Source organism: Schistocerca cancellata, chromosome 3, assembly GCF_023864275.1.
Source record: "Schistocerca cancellata isolate TAMUIC-IGC-003103 chromosome 3, iqSchCanc2.1, whole genome shotgun sequence".
Taxonomy (NCBI): Eukaryota; Metazoa; Arthropoda; class Insecta; order Orthoptera; family Acrididae; genus Schistocerca; species Schistocerca cancellata.
The window spans coordinates 253581471-253605554 of NC_064628.1; the positions used below are offsets into that span (position 1 = coordinate 253581471).

At 37.4% G+C, this 24084-nt stretch overlaps 1 protein-coding gene across 1 annotated transcript in view; it reads left to right on the forward strand.

Moving 5' to 3' along the window:
* Positions 1-24084, forward strand: part of LOC126174901 (tudor domain-containing protein 3) — a 162231-nt gene that overhangs the window by 64179 nt on the left and 73968 nt on the right. The window contains exons 8-9 of the mRNA XM_049921324.1: positions 14968-15081; positions 15977-16175. Coding sequence (XP_049777281.1) covers positions 14968-15081; positions 15977-16175 — 313 coding nt within the window. The remainder of the gene's footprint in view (positions 1-14967; positions 15082-15976; positions 16176-24084) is intronic.

Below are 24084 nucleotides of genomic sequence, written 5' to 3' on the forward strand. Positions count from 1 at the left end.
TGCAGCATATTCTGTTGTCAAGATCCCTGTCAACAAGAGTCAGCCTGTACTGCAGCACTAAATAATTACGGATGAGGACTGTGTTTGGGCCAGGGGTTGACTTGGCCAATCCAACTAGATCTGTTACCACTGCTGGCTGAGAATAGGGCTCTCACTGATAGTGTGTACGACACGAGAGCTTCTAATAGGAAAGACATCAATTGCCTTCTTAGCTTCCTCATTGAGATAAGAGCAAAGAATTTCCTTTTGGGTGAAACTCAGATCGAGACTCATAGGCAGAGAGCAAGAGAGTGGAGTGGTAAACCATCAGGCAGAAGTGAATTTTGCAGTAATAACAGTTGAGGAGCAGAGCCCATTGTTGCAGCCTGTGGGGACACCATATCTGGCAGGATCATGGTGGGGTGGAAAAGAGAGAGTAAAGGCTTGTGGTCCATGACAAAATGAAATTTCACATCATACAAAAATACATGGAACTTCATGATTGCATAAGTAATAGCGGTAGCCTCCTTCTTGATTTGTGAATAATTCTGCTGTAGTGTGTTGAGCAGCTTTGAGGCAAATGTGACAAGCCGCTCCGAACCATCAGGGTTGCCATGGGCGAGCACAGCCTTGAGCCTGTAAATATGCCTCCAATAAATCCTCCTTTGAAAAATACACTCCTGCTGCCAGTTTTGTTTTCAGGGGATAAGGCATGTGTTGATCACAATCTGTGCATTAATCATCACTTTAAAATCGCCGCAAAGGTGAAACTTGGCACAGACAGTTTCTTAATAATTACAATTGATGTAGCGCATGACTGGATGAAACAGGGTCAGTCACATCCAAAGCCGTTAACCTGTCGAGTTCCTCCTCAACTTGATCATGAAGTAACAGTGACATGAGCATGGCTGAAAAAAAAAAAAAAAAAAAAAAAAAAAAACGAGGCTGTATTATTTGTGTAAGGGCAATATGGATGATAAAATCCTCTTCCCTACTGAGCCCAGAAAGAAAGAATGTCCAAAGACTCTTGCAAAGTTCCTAAAGTTCCTGATATGTGTTTGGTCAGAAACTGGATTAACTGCTCTCTCATTGGCTGTGTAGAACCAGCAGTTGACACTTCCCCAATCATTCCCATCTTACTTCATGGTGAACAGTGACAACATTGCTGGATGAAACACATACGTACACACTGTCTCCCATCTAGACTTCCAGCGTCTCTGCAACAATGTATGCTATTGTTGAATATTTGTTCAATTTTAAAGGCAATTAAATTCTGAATGCAGATGGATTCAGGCAAACTGCAGTTTAAACATGGTAGTTCATAGGAAACCAAAGAGTGCTGAATGCATTCCCATGGTTGGCTGCGCAGTGAAATATCTGCCTGCCCAACACACCCCTCCTCACACTCATTGTAATTGTTTGATATGCACTACCCTTCAGGATTATTCAAAATAAATTTTTACAAATCGTCAATAGCAAAAGCTTAATTTATAAATGTAAGACGAGCCCTATATTAATGTATTAAACAACATAAAAATGGTGATCTCAGCAGCAATAACTTAGCTGCGAATATAAGCTGACCCCATATTTTTCGTATGATGAGTTTGGAAAAATCCTCGTCTTATAATCAGGCAAATACACTATTTATTGACTGTCATTTGGAGATAGCAAGTGGAGCAATGGATGCTACAAAAGGGAATGACAAGTGGAGAGATACAAACATTTCTGACATGTTCTTCTGTTAGAATTCAATAGATGGGTGATAGGGGAAGCAGCCAGAAACAGTTTCGCCATGTATGGGGATAATGCCATTGGACAGATCACGGCAAGAAAATGGTTTTCTCATTTTGAGGACGATGAATTTGGCATTAGTGACTACACGTTCAGGAAGACCTGCGGGGATTGATGAAGATCGTTTGAACACATTGAACCACTGTGATCTACATCAGTATACTCGAGAACTGCCAAATGTGTTGGACTGGGATCACTCCACCATTGTACGACATTTGCATGCAATGGGGAAGGTTCAAAAATCTGACGTATGGGTGCCACATACTCCAAACCAAACTCACAAAAATCAACTGCTGGCCATATATGCATGCATCATTGCTGGTAACGAGAAATGGTGTCTTTATGCTAACATAAGGAAAAGAAAGGAATGGTTGAACCCAAACAAAGCAGCAACTCCCCATACAAATAACTGTATGCATCCACAAAAGATATGCATCTTTCAGAACTGTGATGGTGTGGTGTACTACGAATTGTTTCCCCGAGGTGTAAACATCACTGCTGACATTTATTATTAACAAGTGAGATATTACAAATGCATTCCAAGAACAGAGAACAGGAAGAGCACCTGAAGTGATGCTACTCTACAATATGACTGCCTGAATTCTGGTAGACTGATAAAAAACACCATCACTTTTTCTGCTCTCTAACAAACAGTTTTCAAGGAATTTCCTTTGCAGATGAAAATGCACTTAAAATGTGGCTTGATGATTTCTTCACCTCAAAACCGCGAGATTTCTGAAATTGCAGAACTGAAAAGTTACGCCAGCATTGGCAGACTGTTGCAGTGAAGGAGAATATATTAAAGTCTCTGTTATGTATATCTGTTGTGTTTATTAAACTTAAGGAAAAATTATACGAACTTAATGCAGCAAGCCAGTACATAATACCTTTAATGTATTTGTCAGTTATGTTTGTGTCAACTGTACACTACTAGTAACACTTTCAGTTTTTGGCCAAAACTTTGAACTCTTTCTTTCTCTTGCTGATATTGTATTGACTGTTGACTTTTACAATGAAAATTTACTTCCTAGTTTAGGATAATGCTAGAGTCCAACATATACAGTCATGACACTACTGTGAAAGTTGTTATCATTTGACAGTAAGAATAACATTAGCTCACCAAATGATGAGAGAGCCATCATATATTAAAAAGAAGAATAAGAAATTGTTAGTTTTTCATCCCTCACATAATTTATGAATTAGTTGTTACATTTTTGCCTCCCAAGATTAGTGTACCTTTAAGAGACACAAATTATTGTAAAATAACCACTTATATACACACATGAATCAAAAGACAAGCTATATATCAGTGATGAAATACTTGTAAAATTTATTGTAATTAAAACTTAACCGTACTTAGAAATGTGTGCTTGTGAATTAATACAAAAATTGTTCACCATTTATTGTAACTGTATGTAGATACCCACTGTGAAATTTTGAACTGCTTGTGAGGAATCTGGACTCCTTACTACACTATCTGCACACAGCAGCAAGACATTAATAGCCAGTGGCGACTTCAGTGCAGATTTTCTAAAAGATTCTGATAGTGAAAAACCTATGGAAACATTTTTGGGACCCTGCAGTTTGATCTCTGTAATTATTTTTCCAACTCGGTTTGATGAAGACAGTGAGACCCTGAGTGATGATGTCTTCTTTAGTGAAGTTCAGAGCAAGAAAAGAACGGTTACCCAGTCACAAATGCTCTTTCTGATCATGATGCACAGTTGGTTAGGATAGATCAGATGGTGCCTTGCAGTAAGTATTTCCTCTGTGAAAATCGGTTAGAATAATTAACTACACTAGGACAAAGTTTTTAAGAATAGTTTACAAGAGATGACCTGGGATAAAATTTATAATGAATCAAATACTGGCATAAAATTTAACCTATTCCACGATAAATTTATGTAGTTATTTGAAAACAATTTTTCGTAAAAGATAATCAGAATGAACCTTATCAAAATGTAATTGAAAAGAAACATGGATCACTAGAAGGATTAAATAACCTTGTGAAAAGAAAGTGGAAATGTGTCTGTTGCCAAGAACAAGTAGATATTACAGTGCTTGCTCACTACGAAAACTACTCAAAATTACCAACAAAAACTATTAAAAAATCAAGTAACATGTACATCATGTCAGAAATCAGTAATTCCGACAACAGACTTAAACCTATGTGGAATGTAGTGGAATGAGAAACAGGACTGCTAACTACAGAACAGGATAACATCAGTATTGAATTGAATAGATGGGTATAAATATGAGTCACACATAGCAAATGTATTTAACCCTTTGACTCCTGGGAATGTGTTAACTTGTCATGCCTCACCGTTCCCCTGGCACGTCCAATGTGTTGAAGTGCAGCCCTTGGGTTTCCGTACAGTGCTAAGGACATGTTGACGCGTACCGTGCCACTGGCCTTTTCACCGCTAGGGATGAGTGTAAGCGCGTCGAGTCACAGCTACCTGAGCGCAACAGACGTGTAAAAATGCAGAGCTGTCTTTCTGCCCTGCTCTTCCAGTAGCTGTTCAGTGGTCTGACTGTAAAGTTCGAGAGTACATATATGTTTGTTGCTGTGTTCCCTCTTTGCAGAATTCGACTTCACTTCCTGTGTTTTAGTCAGTTTTCTTGTTTTCTACACGAGAAATGTCATGTTGCCATGGTTGCACAGATAAAGAGATCATGAAATGCTCACTAGGAGTGACAGTGAGTGTGAGTGTGAATTATCTGATGTTGCTAGCAGTGATGATGAGTTTTATTTTATTTATTTCTTGTTCCGTGGGACCAAATTAAGGAGAAATCTCCATGGTCATGGAACGCGTCAATACTTGAAATTATAACACGATATTAGAAACGGATAAAATGAAATATGAAAAAACATATTCAGGTGACAAGTCATAAGTTTAAATAAAGAAAATCAACAATGTAACACTGGAATTTGCTTAATTTTTTAGCTCTTCCAGGAGCTCCTCAACAGAATAGGAGTGAGCCATGAGGAAACTCTTCAGTTTAGACTTAAAAGTGTTTGGGCTACTGCTAAGATTTTTGAGTTCTTGTGGTAGCTTATTGAAAATGGATGCAGTAGATAACTGCACTCCTTTCTGCACAAGAAGCAAAGAAGTGCATTCCACATGCAGATTGGATTTTTGCCTAGTATTAACTGAGTGAAAGCTGCTAACTCTTGGGAATAGGCTAATATTGCTAACAACAAACGACATTAAAGAAAATATATACTGTGAGGGCAATGTCAGAATTCCCAGACTACTGAATAGGGATCGACAAGAGGTTCTCGGACTTCCACCACAAATAGCTCGAACAGCCCGTTTTTGAGCCAAAAATACCCTTTTTGAATCAGGAGAATTACCCCAAAACGTACCGTATTTACTCGAATCTAAGCCGCACTTTTTTTCCGGTTTTTGTAAGCCAAAAAACCGCCTGCGGCTTAGAATCGAGTGCAAAGCAAGTGGAAGTTCTGAAAAATGTTGATAGGTGCCGCCACAACTAACTTCTGCCGTCGAATATATGTAGCGCTACACAGGCATCGTTTGTAGGCACAAAGACAAATACTGGCGCCAAAACCTCTGCGTCAGTAAATAAAATTTAAAAAAAAATAATTGGAAGACGAGCTTTTTTTCTCCGCCCGAGTTTCGACCACTGCTTTTTCATTCATAATCCAACGAAGTAAATACAAATTCCGTATTGTTCATCTTTGAATTTCAATGTACTACGAAAATCCGACTGGTAATACTGGGATTTTTGTCAATATGGCCAACTCTACGTTCTGAATTTTTTCCTACCTGTGAGAAGAGATGGTTGCTAATAGGAACCTGATGAAATGTGAATCACGTGCAGTATTCTCTTCACCATAAGAATAATACAAATATAAACATTTTGCCATGTATTCTTTCGTGTTTGCTTCTATCTCATTTAAATCCTGTCTGCCAAATAAACTACGAAACTAGAGTGAGACAACAGCAAACGCGGAAGAATATACATATCATGTCATGATTATATTCGTACTATTCTTATGCCTAATAGTGATACAGTCAGAAATGAAGCACGGCAAATGACTAGATTTTTAAATCTAAGATGACTAATTTCTGTGCAGAATTTGATGTACTAAAGAAGCGGCCGCAAAGATTTTCAAACGGAGAAAAATTTTCGCCAAACTCTCGTTCAGAACATGTTCTATCATACGCAGTCTATTATTTGGTTCTTGTTGATCATTATCAAAGAAAGCAGCAGTGTAAGTAACAACAAATAGCAGTCTCTTGCCATTGTTTCGCTAATGAGACGATTCCTCTCTTTTTTAAATTGTAGGCGGCGGTAGCGCGCACAAAAGCAAGCCATGCCGCGAGCAGCGACAGGCCGTAAACACGCACTATCAGAATGCGACAAACAATGCATGACACAGTATAGTAATGCATTTTCAGGTTCGAGTGACTGACGTAAACACCTATAACATAGAAAACTGCACTTATCAGATCAAAGCAAAATAAGCAATCGATTCAAACCAGACGAAGCACGTGAAAAAGGAAGGGTATCCGTATAAATACGGACGGAGCGCCTGACGCATAGCAATGGCTACCTGGTAAAGCTTAACTGCTAAGCTTTCGACTCGAACCAAACTACTGTAGCTGTATCATCATTCATTCGACCTAAATTGTGTCTCATATTACAATGGACAAACTTTGTTTCGATTTGGAGGTGCGGCCTAAAACTTTTCTCTCCCCTTGAATTTCGAGTCTCAAATTTCAGGTGCGGCTTAGATTTGGGAATTTTTTTTTTTTTTCCCTTTATTTCGAGTCTCATTTTTCAGGTGCGGCTTAGATTCGAGTAAATACGGTAGTACCATACGACATAAGCGTATGAAAATATGCGAAGTAGACTACTTTTTGTGTTGAAGTGTCACTTATTTCAGATACTGTTCTAATGGTATATAAAGCAGCATTTAGTTTCTGAACAAGATCCTGGACATGGGTTTTCCACAACAGCTTACTATCTATCCGAACGCCTAGGAACTTGAACTGTTCCGTCTCGCTTATAATATGCCCATTCTGTCTGATCAAAATATCGGTTCTTGTTGAATTGTGAGTTAGAAACTGTAAAAACTGAGTCTTACTGTGATTTAGCATCAAATTATTTTCCACAAGCCATGAACTTATTTCATGAACTACATTATTTGATACTGTTTCAATATTACACACAAGATCCTTCACTACCAAGCTGGTGTCATCAGCAAACAGAAATATTTTTGAATCACCTGCAATACTAGGAGGCATATCATTTATATAAATAAGAAACAGCAGTGGCCCCAGCACCGACCCTTGGGGAACGCCCCACTTAACAGTGCCCCATTGGGACTGAACATCACTACCACTCTCAATATTGCAGAGAATTACCTTCTGCTTTCTGTTCTTAAAGTAGTAGGCGAACCAATTGTAAGCTACTCCCCTTACCCCATAATGGTTCAACTTCTGCAGTAATATTTTGTGGTCAACACAGTCAAAAGCCTTCGTTAAATCAAAGAAAATACCTAGCATTCGCAACCTTTTATTTAAGCCGTCCAAAACCTCACAGAGAAAAGAGAATATAGCATTTTCAGTTGTTAAACCATTTCTAAAACCAAACTGAACATTTGACAGCAAATTATGTGAATTTAAATGCTCCAGTAACCTTGTATATACAACCTTCTCGATAACTTTAGCAAACACCGATGGCATAGAAATAGGTCTAAAATTGTCAACATTATCAATGTCTCCCTTTTTATAAAGTGACTTCACTACCGAGTACTTTAATTGGTCAGGAAACCGACCACTCCTAAAGGAAAAGTTACAGATATGGCTAAGTACTGGGCTAACATACATAGAACAATATTTCAGTATTCTGCTAGATACCCCGTCATATCCATGAGAGTTCTTGGTCTTCAGTGATTTAATTATTAACTCAATCTCCCTCTTGTCAGTATCATGGAGGAGCATTTCAGGTAACAGTCCCGGAACACTTTTTTCTAAGAGCGCTATATGATTCCCTGTTGGGACTAGGTTTCTATTTAGTTCACCTGCTATATTCAGAAAGTGATTATTAAATACTGTACATATATGTGACTTATCAGTAACACGGACATTCCCACTACGCACTGATTCTATATCCTCAACCTGTCTCTGCAGACCAGCCACTTCCTTTACGACTGACCATATGGTTTTAATTTTATCCTCAGACTTAGCTATTCTATCTGCATACCACATACTTTTTGCCTTCCTAATAACATTTTTAAGCACCTTACAATACTGTTTGTAATGGGCTGCTGCATTTAGATTTTGACTGTTTCTAACGTTTTGATGTAATTGCCACTTTGTTCTACAATATATTCTTATCCCTCTAGTCAGCCACCCAGGCTGCCTGTTTGTGCTAGTACCCTGTTTTGAACGTTCTAACGGAAAGCATCTTTCAAAGAGCACGAGAAAAGTCTTGAGAAAAGCATTATATTTATCGTCTACTGTATCAGCGCTATAAACATCTTGCCACTCGTGTTCCTTGATAATGTTTACAAATGTCTCTACAGCAACTGGATCAGTTTTCCTAAACGGCTGATGACTATATTTAACACATGTTGCAGCACAAAAATCTTTTAGAGTTAAAATTTGTGCATCATGATCTGAAAGGCCATTCACCTTTTTGCTAACAGAATGCCCTTCTAGTAATGAGGAATGAACAAAAATGTTGTCTATGGTTGTTCTACTGTTCCCTTGCACTCTCGTTGGAAAGAATACGGTTTGCATAAGATTATATGAATTAAGGAGGTCTACCAGCATCCTTTTCCTTGCACAATAACTTATACAATTTATATTGAAGTCACCACATATAACTAACTTTTTGTATTTCCTGTAAAATGAACCGAGAACCTCCTCTAGCTTTAGCAAAAATGTTGTGAAATCCGAGTCTGGGGATCTATAAATGACAACAGTTAGAAGTTTAGCTCCATTAAATTTAACCACACCTGCACAACATTCAAACACCTTTTCAGTGCAGTACTTTGAAACATCAACTGACTCAAATGGGATGCCGTTTTTCACATACATGGCTACTCCCCCACACCTCGAAAAGCTGCCAGCCAACCTATATCCTGGTAAAGGAAGCCTCTGAATTATCTTCTTATTTAAGAAGTGTTCGGATATACCAATAATTTCAGAGTCAACATCTGTAAGCAGTTCACTAACTTTATCTCTAATACCTTGTATATTTTGATGAAATATACTAATTCCCTCATTACTCAGATACCTAAGCTTTGTCAAAAGTGGTTCATTTGTTAGAGAGACTTCCCTTAAGCAGGAATATCTATCAGCTGACTTCAATCTAAAAAAGGTGCAGCTCTAACACCCACTACTGCAGGAATTTTCCCATGAGTGATCCCACCAACCCCACCTATGCTGTCACCTATAAGCTTTGCCAACCTCCCCTTCCCATACCTGTTGAGGTGCAGGCCATGTCTAGTGAAACCCGTCCTGCTGATAGACTCCACCGACACCACTGAAATGTGACCCATGCTTTCTGTCATCAGCGCACCGCCAAGTCTCATGTTATTACACCTGACGGCTGTATTAAGATGAGACCGATCGTGACACTGAAACAGTTCCACGAAATGCACATTCGTGTTGCCAGTCTGAGTGGCTATCTTTTGCAGGTCACCATCTATGCCATACTCCCCATCCCTATCAATACTATTACAACCCCACCCACAATCACTACCTGATCCACTTTAGTAAAATCCCTACATAACCCCCCTATGTTAACAGTCACCTGAGCCAATCCTGCATTAGGCTTCAAAATGCTGGTGACCTGGTACTCACTCCCCAACACTTCCAGCAACTGCTGGCCTACACCTCTGCCATGAGAACTACCTAACAGGAGAACCTTCTTCTTCCTCTTCGACTTGGCAACTGTTCTAGCCACCGTAACTACTGAGGTCTGCTGCATACTTCCTACATCTACAGCTACTAGAGATTCCTCTCCACTAGACTCTGACAGTTGGTCATACCTACTGTAAACACCAATAGTAAAACTATCTGAAAATCTTCTTCTCCTAGCAGATCTCTTGCCAACAGCCAGCTCCCATTCCCCAACCCCCTTGTCCCTCCTCATCCTATCTAGCTCCTCCTGTGCGTTTTTCAACTGCGCCTGAAGGGCACAGATCTTACGCTCCTGCTCCTCTATCAACTTACTCTTACTACATAACCTGCAGTTCTAGGAGAGGATCTCACCAGAATGCCCACCGGCTTCCCCACTGCATTCCCCCCAGTGAAAATACTTCGAACAAGTCTCACACCGCAATCCACTACTCACGAACCTACGGCAAAGCCCACGCTCCTCACTCATGGTAAAATTTTACTTTTTCTAAGTTCCGCTACTACAATAAGAAGATGTTAAAAACCTGACTACAATAATCACAAACTTACTCTACAAGGGAAGTAACTACTATTATTAACAGTATTAATAAACAACAAATGTGAACATAACAAAAGACTAATACAGAAAGAGAATCAAATGTCTAATGACACAGTAACGAAGCTGAAAACAGTTCCCAAAAGGTTCTTCTGAAATTATTTCACCAGAAAACACAAAAAACACCGGGTGAAGACTACTAAAGTTCCTAAATAAACCACTATACACAAACAATTAATTAGTACTTAGCTTTCGATGTGCCGCTACAGCTGCAACTGGTCAGCGCGGAATGTAAACACAGGTAAGAGGTTACGTTGCTCGATACGAAACTCTCACAAATATCAGGTCACAGCACAAGAAAGGCAGAGGTGAATGAAGAAACCACTAATAAGTCACTTATATAGTAAATATTATCACAAAAACCGTTAAAATATGTATCTGAAACCTAAAAATTTATAAAAACTTGGAGAGCGATCTCACATGCAGTCACTCGCTTATGACGTCACATCGAAGATTCTTTAACAGAATATCGAAGCTGTAGCCTTCAGCCCATTACATCAGAGGGGAGAGCAAGAATTACAGTCAGCAGTTCCTCTGAATCTGAGGAATCAGAAAGTGTCAGTGAAACGGTTCAGAAAAGAGTGTGCTTAAGTGACACGTTTTCTGGAAAGAAACAGATTTCCAGTCATTAAACCACTACTTTGATGACTCGAGTTCAGGACATAAATGTCAACTAGGTACTGACCCAAGCATTCTTTCATTTTTTCCGATATTTATGTCTGAAGAACTGTTGCAATTTATTGCAGACAAAACAAATCGTTTTTACCTTTACACCAGAGAAAATACTACAGAATCTGAGAAATCTCGACTGTCAAAGTGGAAAGACACTGGACTTGAGGAAATGTATTATTTTGTTGCCATTTGCATTCTAATGGCGCAAGTTAAGAAGTTAAAATTAAGTGATTATTGGTCCAGAGATACACTTTTGAACACACCAGTTTTCAGCGAAGTCATGTCCCGAGATAGTTTTTGTCTACTTCTGAGAATGCTATGCTTCAGTGATAACTCTGTGAGTACTGGAGACGATAGTCCATTTAAAATTAGTATTGTTGACAACGTTTGTAAGACATTTTGTAATTCATTTCGTGCACACATTTCAAATCCAGACGTGACCTCAGTACCGTAAGTGAAGAGAAACACTTTGAAATATCAGGTATTGAATTAACAGGGATTGATATCACCAAAAAAAAAATCATTTTGTGTGTGTGTGTAGATCTCCCAGTGGTAGTGTGGACATTTTTTCAATAAGTTAACAGAAGTTCTAGATAAAGTCTTAAGTATAAAGGTCAACATAATTCTGTGTGGGGACATTAACGTCAACACTAACATCATAAATGAATCCAGCAGCACCTTCATAAACATCCTTCAGAGTTTTGGCATGTCCCTGTTGGTCAATAGTCCAGTAAGGGTTACCACGACGACTTCGTCAGTCATTGACCATGTGGCCACAAATATGGACAGGGAAAAATGTGATGTAGCTGTAAAAGATCTCGGACTATCAGACCAATGCTGTCAAATAACAACAGTAAAGTCAGGCATTGAATCTTTCCCTAAACTACAAGCCTACAAACGACATCCATCAGAAATCAAAATAAAAGATTTTTCAAAAGAACTAGAAAAACAAAGCTGGGATGAAGTGTATAAGGAAACCAATGTGAATATGAAATTCTCTAAATTCTCCACATTGTTGAAATTGAACTTTGAAAATGCATTTCCAAAAGTATGCATGTCTGTATCAACATCTCACAAAAATAGATGGATAACAGCAGGTATTAAGAAGTCCTCCCAAACACTTAAACACCTCACTTCCATGAAAAAGATTCTCAGGGATCCAGGATTCTTAAATTTCTATCATAGATACAAAAAGATCTATAGGAAGATGCTGATTGCGGCAAAAAAGTCATTTAATGACAAAATAGTATATAATGCAGAGAATAAAAGCAAAGCAGTCTGGGATGTTATAAAAAAGGAAATGGGGAGAGGCAAACTATGTAAACGAGCATTTTTCAAGTATTGCAGAGAAATTACAGTAAAAATTCCCCCAAACAAATACAACACCTGTAAATAATGTTGCACTAAATACAATGATGTTACTTCCAACCACAGAGAATGAAGTCAATAAAACTGTTCAAAAACTAAAAAGTCAGTAGGCTTAGATGAAGTACCAATGTGTGTACTGAAACAATGCAAGGGATTATACAAGACCCCTTAACAAATATAATAAATGAATCCTTCACATCAGGGAAATTTCCAGAGCAGTTAAAACAAGCAAGAGTTGTACCTTTGCTTAAGAAAGGCAATGCAGAAGACATAGAAAATTACTGGTCCATTTCCCTGCTGTCAGCATTCTCAAAAATAATAGAAGCAATTATGAAAGACAGATTAATGAATTACCTGAATAAATACAATCTTTTAAGCGAATCACAGTTTGGTTTCCGAAGTGGCAAAAGTATGGAGTCAGCCATAGTAGAATTCACAAAGGTTGTACTTGATGCTCTTGATAAAGATGAGTGTGTCACAGGCATATTTTTGGACCTTTCTAAGGCATTTGATACAGTCGTCCACAAGATTCTATTAAATAAATTAGAAGCATTAGGGATAAGAGGGGTAGGTAATGACTTGTTTCAATCATACCTAACAGATAGGGTGTAAAGAGTAGAGATAACACATACTTCAGATAGATCTAAATATTTAGTAAAACACTTATTAGGACCAATACTGTTCCTGATATACATCAATGACTTTCCCAATAGTGTTATTCAGGGTGAAAAAATCCTCTTTGCAGATGACAGCAATATTATAGTCACTGAGAAACTAAGAGATCTCCTTGCCGAGAAAGCAAATGAAACTCTCAAGGAAGTTTATGATTGGTCAATAAGTAATAAAGTGACATTGAACATAGAGAAAACTAATGCCAAAAATTTCAGTTTGAAGGGCACCTCTATAGACTGTGTAACAAAGGCAAAATTTCTGGGAATGAATAATGATTCCCAGTTGAAGTGGTATGAACACACAAAGGTACTTGCAAACAGAATGTCATCAGCATGTTATGCCCTTAGAATCCTATCATCAGTGTGTAACATGCAGTGTCTTCTAGTTACAGATTATTCATATGTACACTCAATTCTTAGCTATGGCATTCTTTTTTGGCAAACAAATGCATAAAATATGAACACAATTTTCAAACTCCAGAAAAGAACCATAAGAATAATAACCAAAAATATTAGGTGACTTCATTGTAAAGATCTGTTCAGAACACGGGGTATATTAACTGCTCCGTGTGAGTACATTTACCAGTCAGTTGTACATATCAAAAATAACATTGGTAATTACTGCACAAAAAGCTCTGTCTGTGACCATACAACAAGAGATAGACTTAACTTATATTTACCAAGAAAAAAAAACATAAAACTCAAAACAGAATTTTCTACCAAGTAATAAAACTGTACAATAAATTACCAAAAGAGATCAAAGAAATTGCAAAAATACACTTATTTAAAGAGGCAGCTAAAAAGTACCTGTTATGCAATACATTTTACACATCGAAGGGTTAGTTAGCTTAAACAGAGTAGGGGTTTGTTAAAAAATGGTACACAAATAAATAATAATAATTATAATAATAAAATATCCAACATTCCACGTAACACCTTCACTTTATGTTGTTTTTTTTTTCCTTCTTTTTTTTCCTTTCTAGAAATACGCATAGCACAATACTAACACCTCTTCCTCTTTCTGAGCTCAACTTCTCACTTATTATGGAGGGATGCTGACTCAGTTTTGCAGGATAGCAAATGGGAAGTTGCAGTACAGAAAAAGGCCCAGAGATCACCAGTGTGTGTGTGTGTGTGTGTGTGTGTGTGGGTGCGCACGTGCGTAGTGAGTGAAGTCTTATGAAACTATATGTGTTTATTGTGTGCAAACTAACAGGACCCAAAAGAATATAAATCATCTTTTATGAGTAAGAGGCATGGACAAATTCTTCCCTATATAAAAAGGAAGGAGACAGTGGCTCATTACTGTTTGCTTTGTGATACTTGAAATTAACAGTAGTAATGCATCATAAACGACAATATGTTGCTTACATTTTGGTTCACTTAAATATGTGTATTATCTCAATGATTCTCAAGCAAATAATCTATCACTGAAAACGTTCAGACAGCACAATGCCATCAGATTGGTGAACAAAAAGCCATATTCATTAGATATGGAATACAAAATAATTTAGTGCGTTAGTGAAAGCATACTGACTTTTAATGGAGAGAGAATTGTTGAGATTAGTTTTTTCAAGCATTTGCAGAAAACTGAACCTCTGTGACAACAAATTGTTGTGAAGTGGGATCATAATAATAAATGAATGCAATTAATATAAAAAATAAAAGTGAAAGTTCAGTTCATTCAGTGCTTTTCAGTGACTGGTAGCAGAGGACAAGGCCAGAATGTGATCATTGAACAGCATCCGATTTTAGAGTGAAAGAAGTACAGACAATGCCAGATTATAACTGTAAAAACAAAGGAACTATTGCAATGTAGGATTATGATTATATATTGTTAAAAGGCAGGAGGAACTAACTGAGAATGTCAGTAGTTGCTTGTTGTCACTTTTGTTTGTTTCTAGCCTGCAATTTCCATAATTGTTATTATATTTAGGCTAATACTCCATAGCTACTGAGATTCACAGCCACATTTTTTTTTTCTTCCCAGTTACTGGATCACAACGTGCAGCAGATTGTAGATTATGGTTTTACTGTAGAGCAAGCTGAATACGCACTTCGTCAGAACAGGAATAATGTTCAAAGAGCTTTAAAAGTTTTGCAGGTATGTGATTTCATGTTAACAAATTTTGAATTCTAAAACAGTTAATGCATGTAATATATTTACTAATTTTTAGATTGAAAATCAGATGTATTTACACAGTATTATAGGAACTTGAAAATTAAATAATAGTATAGAAGGCATAATGCAAAAAGATCTAAAGAGATACTCAGTATTTTATCACTCCAGTGGATGTCTGATTCAGCAAAGCAAGAATCATACATTTGATTTTGAAAGCTTGGAAGTATTACTTCTTATTAGCCTTTGTTTTATCTCAATTTGGTCTGTTATGTGACATGTCCTTGCATCAAAATTGTCATATGTAGTGAGTTGGTGCAGTGTTTACCACATTTCACTCGCATTTGGGAGGCCGAACGTTTATAGCCATGTCTGGCAATCCAGATTTAAGTTTTCCGTGATTTCACGAAATTGCTCCAAGAAAGGCTAGAGCATTTCCTATGAAGGGCCCAGCCAATTTCTTTCCCCATCCTTGAAATATTCTAAGCTTAGCTTCATCTCAGACGACCTCTACGTCAATGGGACATTAAACCCTAGTCTTCCTTCCAGCCTTGCTTCTACAAAATTGTGATGTATTTTATTGACAAGAATGAATGTATGCTCATAAGGATGGAATGACAAAGTGAGAATTCACAAAAATGTGTAAAATAGTATAATGCAAGCAATATTTGGAATTTAATTTCTTAATGGCAGAAGCTAATTTATGGGGTGGTGGGATGGGAAAGGAGCTAGTTGATGGTCAATTGTGTGATTATCCTCAGAAGTTGTTGACCATTTGATCTGTTTTCGTATTTGTTAGATTTAGTTTATTTACCCAGCGTGTTTCCTAAATATGACAACCTTTCCAAAATTAATTTTTCTTAACATGTACCTTACGCAGCGGCGAGTGGATGGACAAAGGAGAGATGATAGTGGTCGGGAACGACCTCGATCTGAAGGAAAAGGCAAAGGTGGAGATGAACGTGAAAGAAAAAAGAGAGGAGAGAGGGGAGGTGAAGAGGACGGTGGTGCACCTCCAAAACCATCTGGAAAAGTTCAACTTTTTGCATTTTTGGAAGACAAGCTGCCTGTGTCATCAGGTAAACTTTAACATAAGCTGCTTATAATGTGAGATTCTGGGCTGCTAGATAATTATTCTACGGGTGCATATACGTGTTTATGATTCCATTTTTCTTTTATGAAAAATGGAATCTGCATGGAGTCCAAACAGTGAGCACGTTAGATCAGCATTTGTAGCACCTCAAAAAGACAGTCAGAACAGTCATCAAAATATTCAGTGTAAAAATGAAAGGTCAACCCATCTGTATACCTTAAGCATATTTCCTAGACAATTATTCCCTATCAAATTGGACATTTCTTCATTTGACTGGTGTTTAAGATCATTACAACTTATTTCTCTTGACTACATTAAACATTTACAATTTTCTGATTAAGACTTGGGCTACATCCATTTTGATCATATTCCATGAGCTGTTTTATGATTATTATTCTACTCTGTTCAAAATGAGTAACTATTATATGTTTCATGTGAGTTAGTGTAATGCCATTGGAAATTGACCTCCTTCATACTGTTAGCATTTTGCAAACTTACTAAGCATATTTCAAAATCCATTGCACACTGTGCACTGATTGGATATTGGATAATCCATTTTATGTGTTGTTGCTAGATTGGCTGACTTCACTTTTTAAGTTGTCTGACCCTTGCTTTTAAGTTGTTTGCCCAGTCATTATGACGTATTGTTAAAATAAAAAGAGCAGATCTTCAGTGACATTCTGTAGCAAGTGACTTCATTTGGGATTAAGGCTACAATAAAACTGACATATGGTCATACCTTAGAAGACAGCACACTATTTGAACTTCCCATTGTGTGCGTACCATTGCCTGCTCACTTCATTTGATTACAGGCTTAATTTTGTAGGAGGTGAGTTAGCATGATCACTTGTACTTATCGTGTCACCTCATGCACTTGCCTGCGAAAGGCAAATGTCCCGAGTTCGAGTCTCGGTCTGGCACACAGTTTTAATCTGCCAGGAAGTTTCATATCAGTGCACACTCCGCTGCAGAGTGAAAATCTCATTCTGGAATAGTTGCCACTATTTAAGTTCCAACCCTCATACATGGAAAATCTGAGAAGTATACCAGCAATGAGTATCAGTTGGCTCATGATAATGATGATGATGATGACGATGACGATGATGATGATGATGATGATGATTTATTTACAAGCTTGTTACTGTTAGCTCTCTTTCTTTCAGATGTACCAGAGGAAAATTAAATTATTGCTTTGACTGTTACCACCAGTTATTGTTGTTCATTTCATCATCATAAATAAATCAGTTTTTGATTATTATTGTGTTGTTAAACATTTAAGAAAAAGACAGATTTGTGCGTGATTACGAAAGTGACAAGGCTAAAGTGCAGTTACAGTGTACTTCGCTCACCCATTGCGTGCTGCAGTAGTCTGTTTGTTTCATTGTTATTTCCATTGCTCTTAGCCAATTGGGTGATAATACACGGTAACCGATGAGAATCACAGATTCTAATGATTGTTTCAGTGCAAGATATAATTTTGTTTTGTTTTTGCACAAGAAGCAGTTTGATTACTTATGTTTCTCTAATTGGAGACTAGGAGTTTGATGATTATAGATCTCGCAGTTATGGCCTATAAGGTTTCTTACTGATTTTTTGTAATAATTTTTTGTATGTTTGTTTCTTAGAATCTTGTGGGATTTCTTGGTATATTGTTTCGTATTTCATTGTAGTTGCTTTAATTGGTAGGGCAAGACAGCAAGATGGTGCCTGGATCACAGATTCATTGGTAAACAGAAGTTGTGCACGAAATTCTCTGAGCCTGTGAAGATTGTAGCCCGGAAAGACAGAAGTGATGGTGTGCAGTGGTTGTTCTAACAGGCTTCTCCTGTTTCTCAAATTAGTATTAGTCAAAAAAGTTGGTTTGAGGGAAACAGGCTCACTGTGGGAAAAATATTGAAAATAACTTATTTGTGGGTTAAAAAATGGAGTACCACTTCCATTGCTGAACAGCTGCACATATCAGATCACACTTGTCGATTGGCACAGTTTATGCCATGAAGTTCGTGTTTTGGACCGTGTGAAGAATGGCAACAGGCTTGGAGGAGTTGGGTTGCTCATTAAGACTGATGAGTCTGTGCTTGGCAAGAAGTAGTATGGAATAGGTAATAAATGTGTTTCCAGCAGATGGGTGTTTGGTAGTGTGGGGAGAGTAACCACAGAGTATTTCTTTGATCAAAACATATTCTCCTGAATATGATTGAAAATAGTATGTTACCTAGCACTACAGTAATGTCCTATTGTTTTCAATCCTTAACTGTCAACCACGCAATTAGTTTCAAAGGTCAAGGTACAGGAGCTCATACCAATATGGTAGAAGGGTCATGGGCGGCCATAAAACAATGTTTTCATGAAAGAAACCACTGCAGAAACATGTTCAACTCCTACTTATTTGAGTGTATGTGGAGGAAAAAGTGCAGTCAGCAGACTGACTTATTTATGAACTTCATGGAAATTGTTCGTAATATTTACAATCCTGAGTAAAGCAATCATGTTAAGTCCCACTTGTGAAAAATATTTTCTTGTTCGTTATGAAAATATCATGCTTTTTGATTATGTGGTTAAGCAGGAACCTGAGAGCACAGCTTAAATTACTGCAAGTGAAATGAGTACAGTACAGTACAGTTTGCAGTTTGTTAAAGCTACTTTCTTGTGTGTGTTGTACAAATATTTTACAGTTTTCTAGTAAGTGGTTAGGCAGGAACCAAAGAGCTTAAATTACTTCAAGTTAAACTAGCAGTAATCATATTTACAATACTATTTCTCAGAATTACTGTGTTGCTTTTTACAAATATGTCACCATTGTCGAATATGTGGTTACACAGGAACCTAAAACTGCATCTTCAGTTACTGCATGTGAAAGGAGCAGCAATAATATTTATTGTACTGTTTCTTAAAATTACTTCATTGCTTTTTATGACTACATCATCAACTACTGCGAGCGAAACAAGCAGAAATCATATTTACAGAACTGTTTGTCAAAATTTCTTTCCAGTTTTTAAGGAATATTCACGTCTTTGGAGTACATCGTTAGCAGGAATCAAAGACCATAGTAATATGCCTGTAACAGCTCACTTGGAGTATTTCTCATTATGACGACACAAAATTCTGCTCACAACACAGTTGATTTTTATGACTGCTCCCAAGTAGTCCTTTTCATTTATCATGATTCACTGCACTAATACCAACATCGTACATTCACTATATTTTTTGCCACAATAATTTTGGTAAATCAGCTACATTTATTAATTTAACATATAACATTACAAACAATGACATTGGCTACCGACATCTGAACTGTGATTCGTTGTCTTCGCTTCCCATCATTCATTAAACAGTTACCAACTTCACAACGCAACATAACAGCTACATACACTGTAGCTGCATTTTTATCTTGACAAAGTTTGATTTGTGTAAGTGAACCCCATTGTTTTAACTGAATTCATTTGCATTTTGAAGTAATATCATGCTACAGTCCATGAGGTGAGATGAATGATTGATTTTGACAGTTCTTGTGGCCAGCTGGCTGTGTTGTTGGATATGACCTTAGGCAACTCATGCCCAGTAACTGCTACTTGCATTATCTAGTGGTAAAAACAAAAACCGTGGCAATATGTGGGTCGTATTTTTATGCATGAATTTATTTACAGTTACTAATTGTAATATACAGTATGGTCGGAAACAATCTGAAAAGGCTGTAAGGGTGTTAAAGTGATGGTTGTCCTGAGAAATAATTTTTAAGAAAAAATTTGATACATTGCACTGTTTCTGAGTTAATTAGCATTGAATTTAGCCAATCAGGCCATTGCACATGCAAATTCAAGTGACCCACATATACTCCGCCCGTGGCACAGGCTCAGTTGTTACTGCCATCCGATGTCCAATTTTTGTATCACTCTCTTGTTTGGTTTTAGGAAACCAAACGAACCATACATTTGGTGACATCGTATCTGGCAGGCCGTTTGAACTTGCGTGCACAAAAATCTGATTGACTAACTTTGATGATAATTAACTCAGAAACGGTTCAATGTATCAGATTTTTTGTGAACAGTTGTTACTCAGCACAGCCTACCCTGCAATACCCATACAAGCATTTCAGTTTATTTCTGACCACCCTTTGTAAATTGTAAGAGTTGAAAAGTGCTTGTAGTATGCCAGAATATCATAAAATTATTTGTTATACTTAACAATAGAAATTCAAACTATTTTCACAATATTGTTGAACATTCACAGTTTTTGTTCTCGCTGTTAAATGTTTGCATTATTAATTAATTGCACTAAAAGTGACAGAATCATTTATCAGTATATCAACCATTATAATCTGCAGAATGTATTCACAATGTGACAATTAGTCAATGACATGCTGTCCTCTCCAATTGGCGAGTCTATTGTAGTAATGCTAATGGAAAAACAACACTCACATCGCTGTCAGAATCTGATTTCGATTAGTTTTATTCTTCACTGCTTAAGCTGTCACTGCTCCCTTCTAGAAAAATAACAAAATTTTACATGCAATCTTCTATCATACCTTTGTCTTCAGCTGTCTTTATGATGATTTTTGCTGTGCTCTTAATAATTTCCTTCCAGGTCTCACTAGTCACTTGATTGAAAACTTCCACAAGGAAAGTCTCAACTTCAGATACAGTGAATTTTTTATTGTTATCGGCAATGTAAGTTTTTATTTGAGCTCTTACCACTTCAGTAGCACTGAAATGACAATGATTTGGTTGATGGCAACAATTTCATGCCTGTGGCTTTTAGCTATGTCTTCAGTGATCTATGTTGAGAATTATTTTATTTTATTTTTTTATTTATTTATTTGCTATAATTTTGAGCAGTTGAGCATTCTTCAAATATTCCGAGATTAACACATTGTCTTTTCAGCCACTGAATAATGTTGTCTTTTCTTGTTGCCAAAATTGCTGTCTGATCATGAACAAGGAACAACTTCTGAAAAACTACTCTGTTCATGTCTTCATGATAATTTCCTGCCATTTTTTAATGAAGTCTTAACAGGCAGTTTGGTACAAGGCCTTCAGATGCATATGCTTGTAAAACAATAACTACCCTCTTTTTCCAACAAACACAGCTGTTGTCCTCTCGGGCATCCCATCACTCCAGTCTCTACACATTGATAAATAGCTGGCATGAACCCAGGCTCATCTAAACTCGCTATAGAAGAAATAACACTCTAACAAAGGATATTACTGCATTCCACTACTGCAGATGATACTGCAGCAATAAAACATGAACGAGAGAAAAAAACTAAAATAAAACCTTAGTTGCGAAGGAAATGCACCATGTACACAACAAAACACAGTACTGATACAAATGTCTGCCAGTAGCAAAATGTGTCAAAGGCTTTAGGAAGACTATCCAATGCTTCATAACAACAAACTGCCTCCGATGAACATGACGTCACAACTGTTTACATTAGATTTGTGTGAGCAGTTGCGAGCGGGTCCGTGCGCATGTGCAGTTGAGTCGCACATGTACCTTCTCCCGCTTATGGCCACAAAAGTGTGGCTGTTAGCTGTATAAGCAAGCTGCAAGATGCTACCCGGGAAAATTTTACTGGCACGCGCAAGCTGCCATATTCACTGGGAGCAAACCGGGGTATCTGCCCCGGGCGGCAATTTCAGTCAAGCATTAATCCCTTGCTGAACAATGAAGTTATTTTTGTCGGTTTGCTAAAGAAATATGGCCTTATTAATTTTTTCCGCTGAGTCAGTCAATTTATTTGAAACAAAGGATTTAATTCCACACTATAGGCTAGTTTCAACTGTTCACTGCATTTCAAAAGAGCATGCTTTCATCTTCTAGCACATATGGCATTATGCCATAATAAGGAACCAAAAATGAGATAATACAGTACTGGTACTCCAAGAAAATTTACAACTGAATCTGGACATACGAATGTGCACTTTAAGCCGAATTATGCATTTTTGTATGGTTCACTAATTTCCTCTGATGTCTTGTTTCTTTTATGACAAAATGTAAGATCTTTTAATGTTTTTCATGTACGGGCTTCCTGCGTCATCGTAGCTGCGCAAGCGCGGTGATGCTTGTTATCTGGAGTTCTCTGGCAACTGCTGAAATGAACCTCTTTCTAACAGGTCGCGGGAAAATATTGTGAATGATTGATTGAAAAGCAGTACTTTCAAAGTAAATTTCCTTTTATGCAAGATGAACTAAGTGCAAGAATGTGCAATGAATTTCTTAAATCACAGAGCATTTGACTCTCATTGAAAAATCAACTATTTGAGGACGGCCATTTGGAAAAAGTTCGACCCCAGAAGATCAGACAATTGTGTCTGTCGGTATTAAAAATTTTACTGGTACATTTGTGTGATGTATCTTAAAGTGTAACACGTGCAAAAAAGATCAACATTATACGTGAAAGTTTAGCTTCTCTTGCAGCTTATTAATCATCGAGACCATTATTATATGTGAAAGCTCTGCTTTTCTTGTGGCAACACCATGTATATTAATTTACACCATTAACTTTTCCTATTTGTGTGTGTGCGCCACTTATTAGTGATAATATTATTAGCTGACTACATCACGTGTCTTAAGCTCTGAATATCCACTGTATCGGCTGGCGAGACTATGTGACATGAGCTATGACTGGCTTACAAAAGCGCATCGCAATCTCATTTTCAGTGCTTTGGAAAGTAACATGCGGTGTTTGGTGGAATTTGAATTTATGCTTTCCTACGAAAATATGCAGTGTACATGGACTTTTTTTCTGAGTTTCGTTTTCTAAACGACTGAGAAATTCTATGCCGGTGTATAAAACCATTGCCATTCAAAGGATTGATAAGTTTTACAGTTTCGAGGAAAAGTATACTGTCACTCAACACGGTAAAAGTGTATTTTCACCTGGGAGAAAGTGTGTTTTTAACCAGGAAATCTGGGAAAAATCCGGGATTTTTTTTCTTTGTCCACGTATACACCCTGTTCTTCCGTGGCTGATTTTTCCTGGCGCTTGCAGTCTAGTTGTGGCACTCCCAACACAATCAATGTATTGTCCATGTATACACCCTGTTCTTCCTTGGCTGATTTTTCCTGGCGCTTGCAGCCTACTTGTGGCACTCCCAACACAATCAATGTAGTACTGTTCTTTCCCTATTGTTATAACTGTATTCTAATGTACTTTCAAAGCTGTTGCAGTCGTCTTAACAACCTGCATTTCTTCCTTGGTTTCATTTACCATATTTAACCAATGTAGGCTCTGTATGAATATAGGCTGCACCTAAATTTTTGACACAAGATTATAATGAAAATTAAATCTTGAATACAGGCCACACTACTAAATTTACCTCTGATTATGAAGTACTACCATGTTACACTGTGGTTCTACTACTACCTACATGATGCAGACATTAAATTATGTTGGCAACCTTACATAACAATTGAGCAACTTCGGATTATCAGCTACGCATTATGCAAAGGAACACAGAAAGCAGGAGCTGGATGTAGATTTCGTGTAGATGAAAACAAGTCATATTGAGGACTAAAGAGAAAATATCCAGATCTGGAAAAAGATGTGGTTGACTTCGTAGTTCAGAACAGGGAATGTGGATATCCCATTACAAATGAAATGATTCAAATTGAAGACTGCGAAATAGCACATAAACGTGGAATTTAAAGTTTTGTATGAGTGGTTTTGACCATTTATGCAGTGAAATAATATCTTTGTAGAACTAAAATTCCACAAACACTGCCCCAAACTTATGAAAACATTTCAGAATCTTTCCAGCATTACATGATCCAGATTAAAGGCAAAAACTGTTATTTACATTCCCAAATAAGGAGTGCAGACGAAACACTGGTCTATTTTGGTGTGTCGAATAGCGCTGCAATGATTCATGTAGGGGAAAGTAGTTTGAAATATA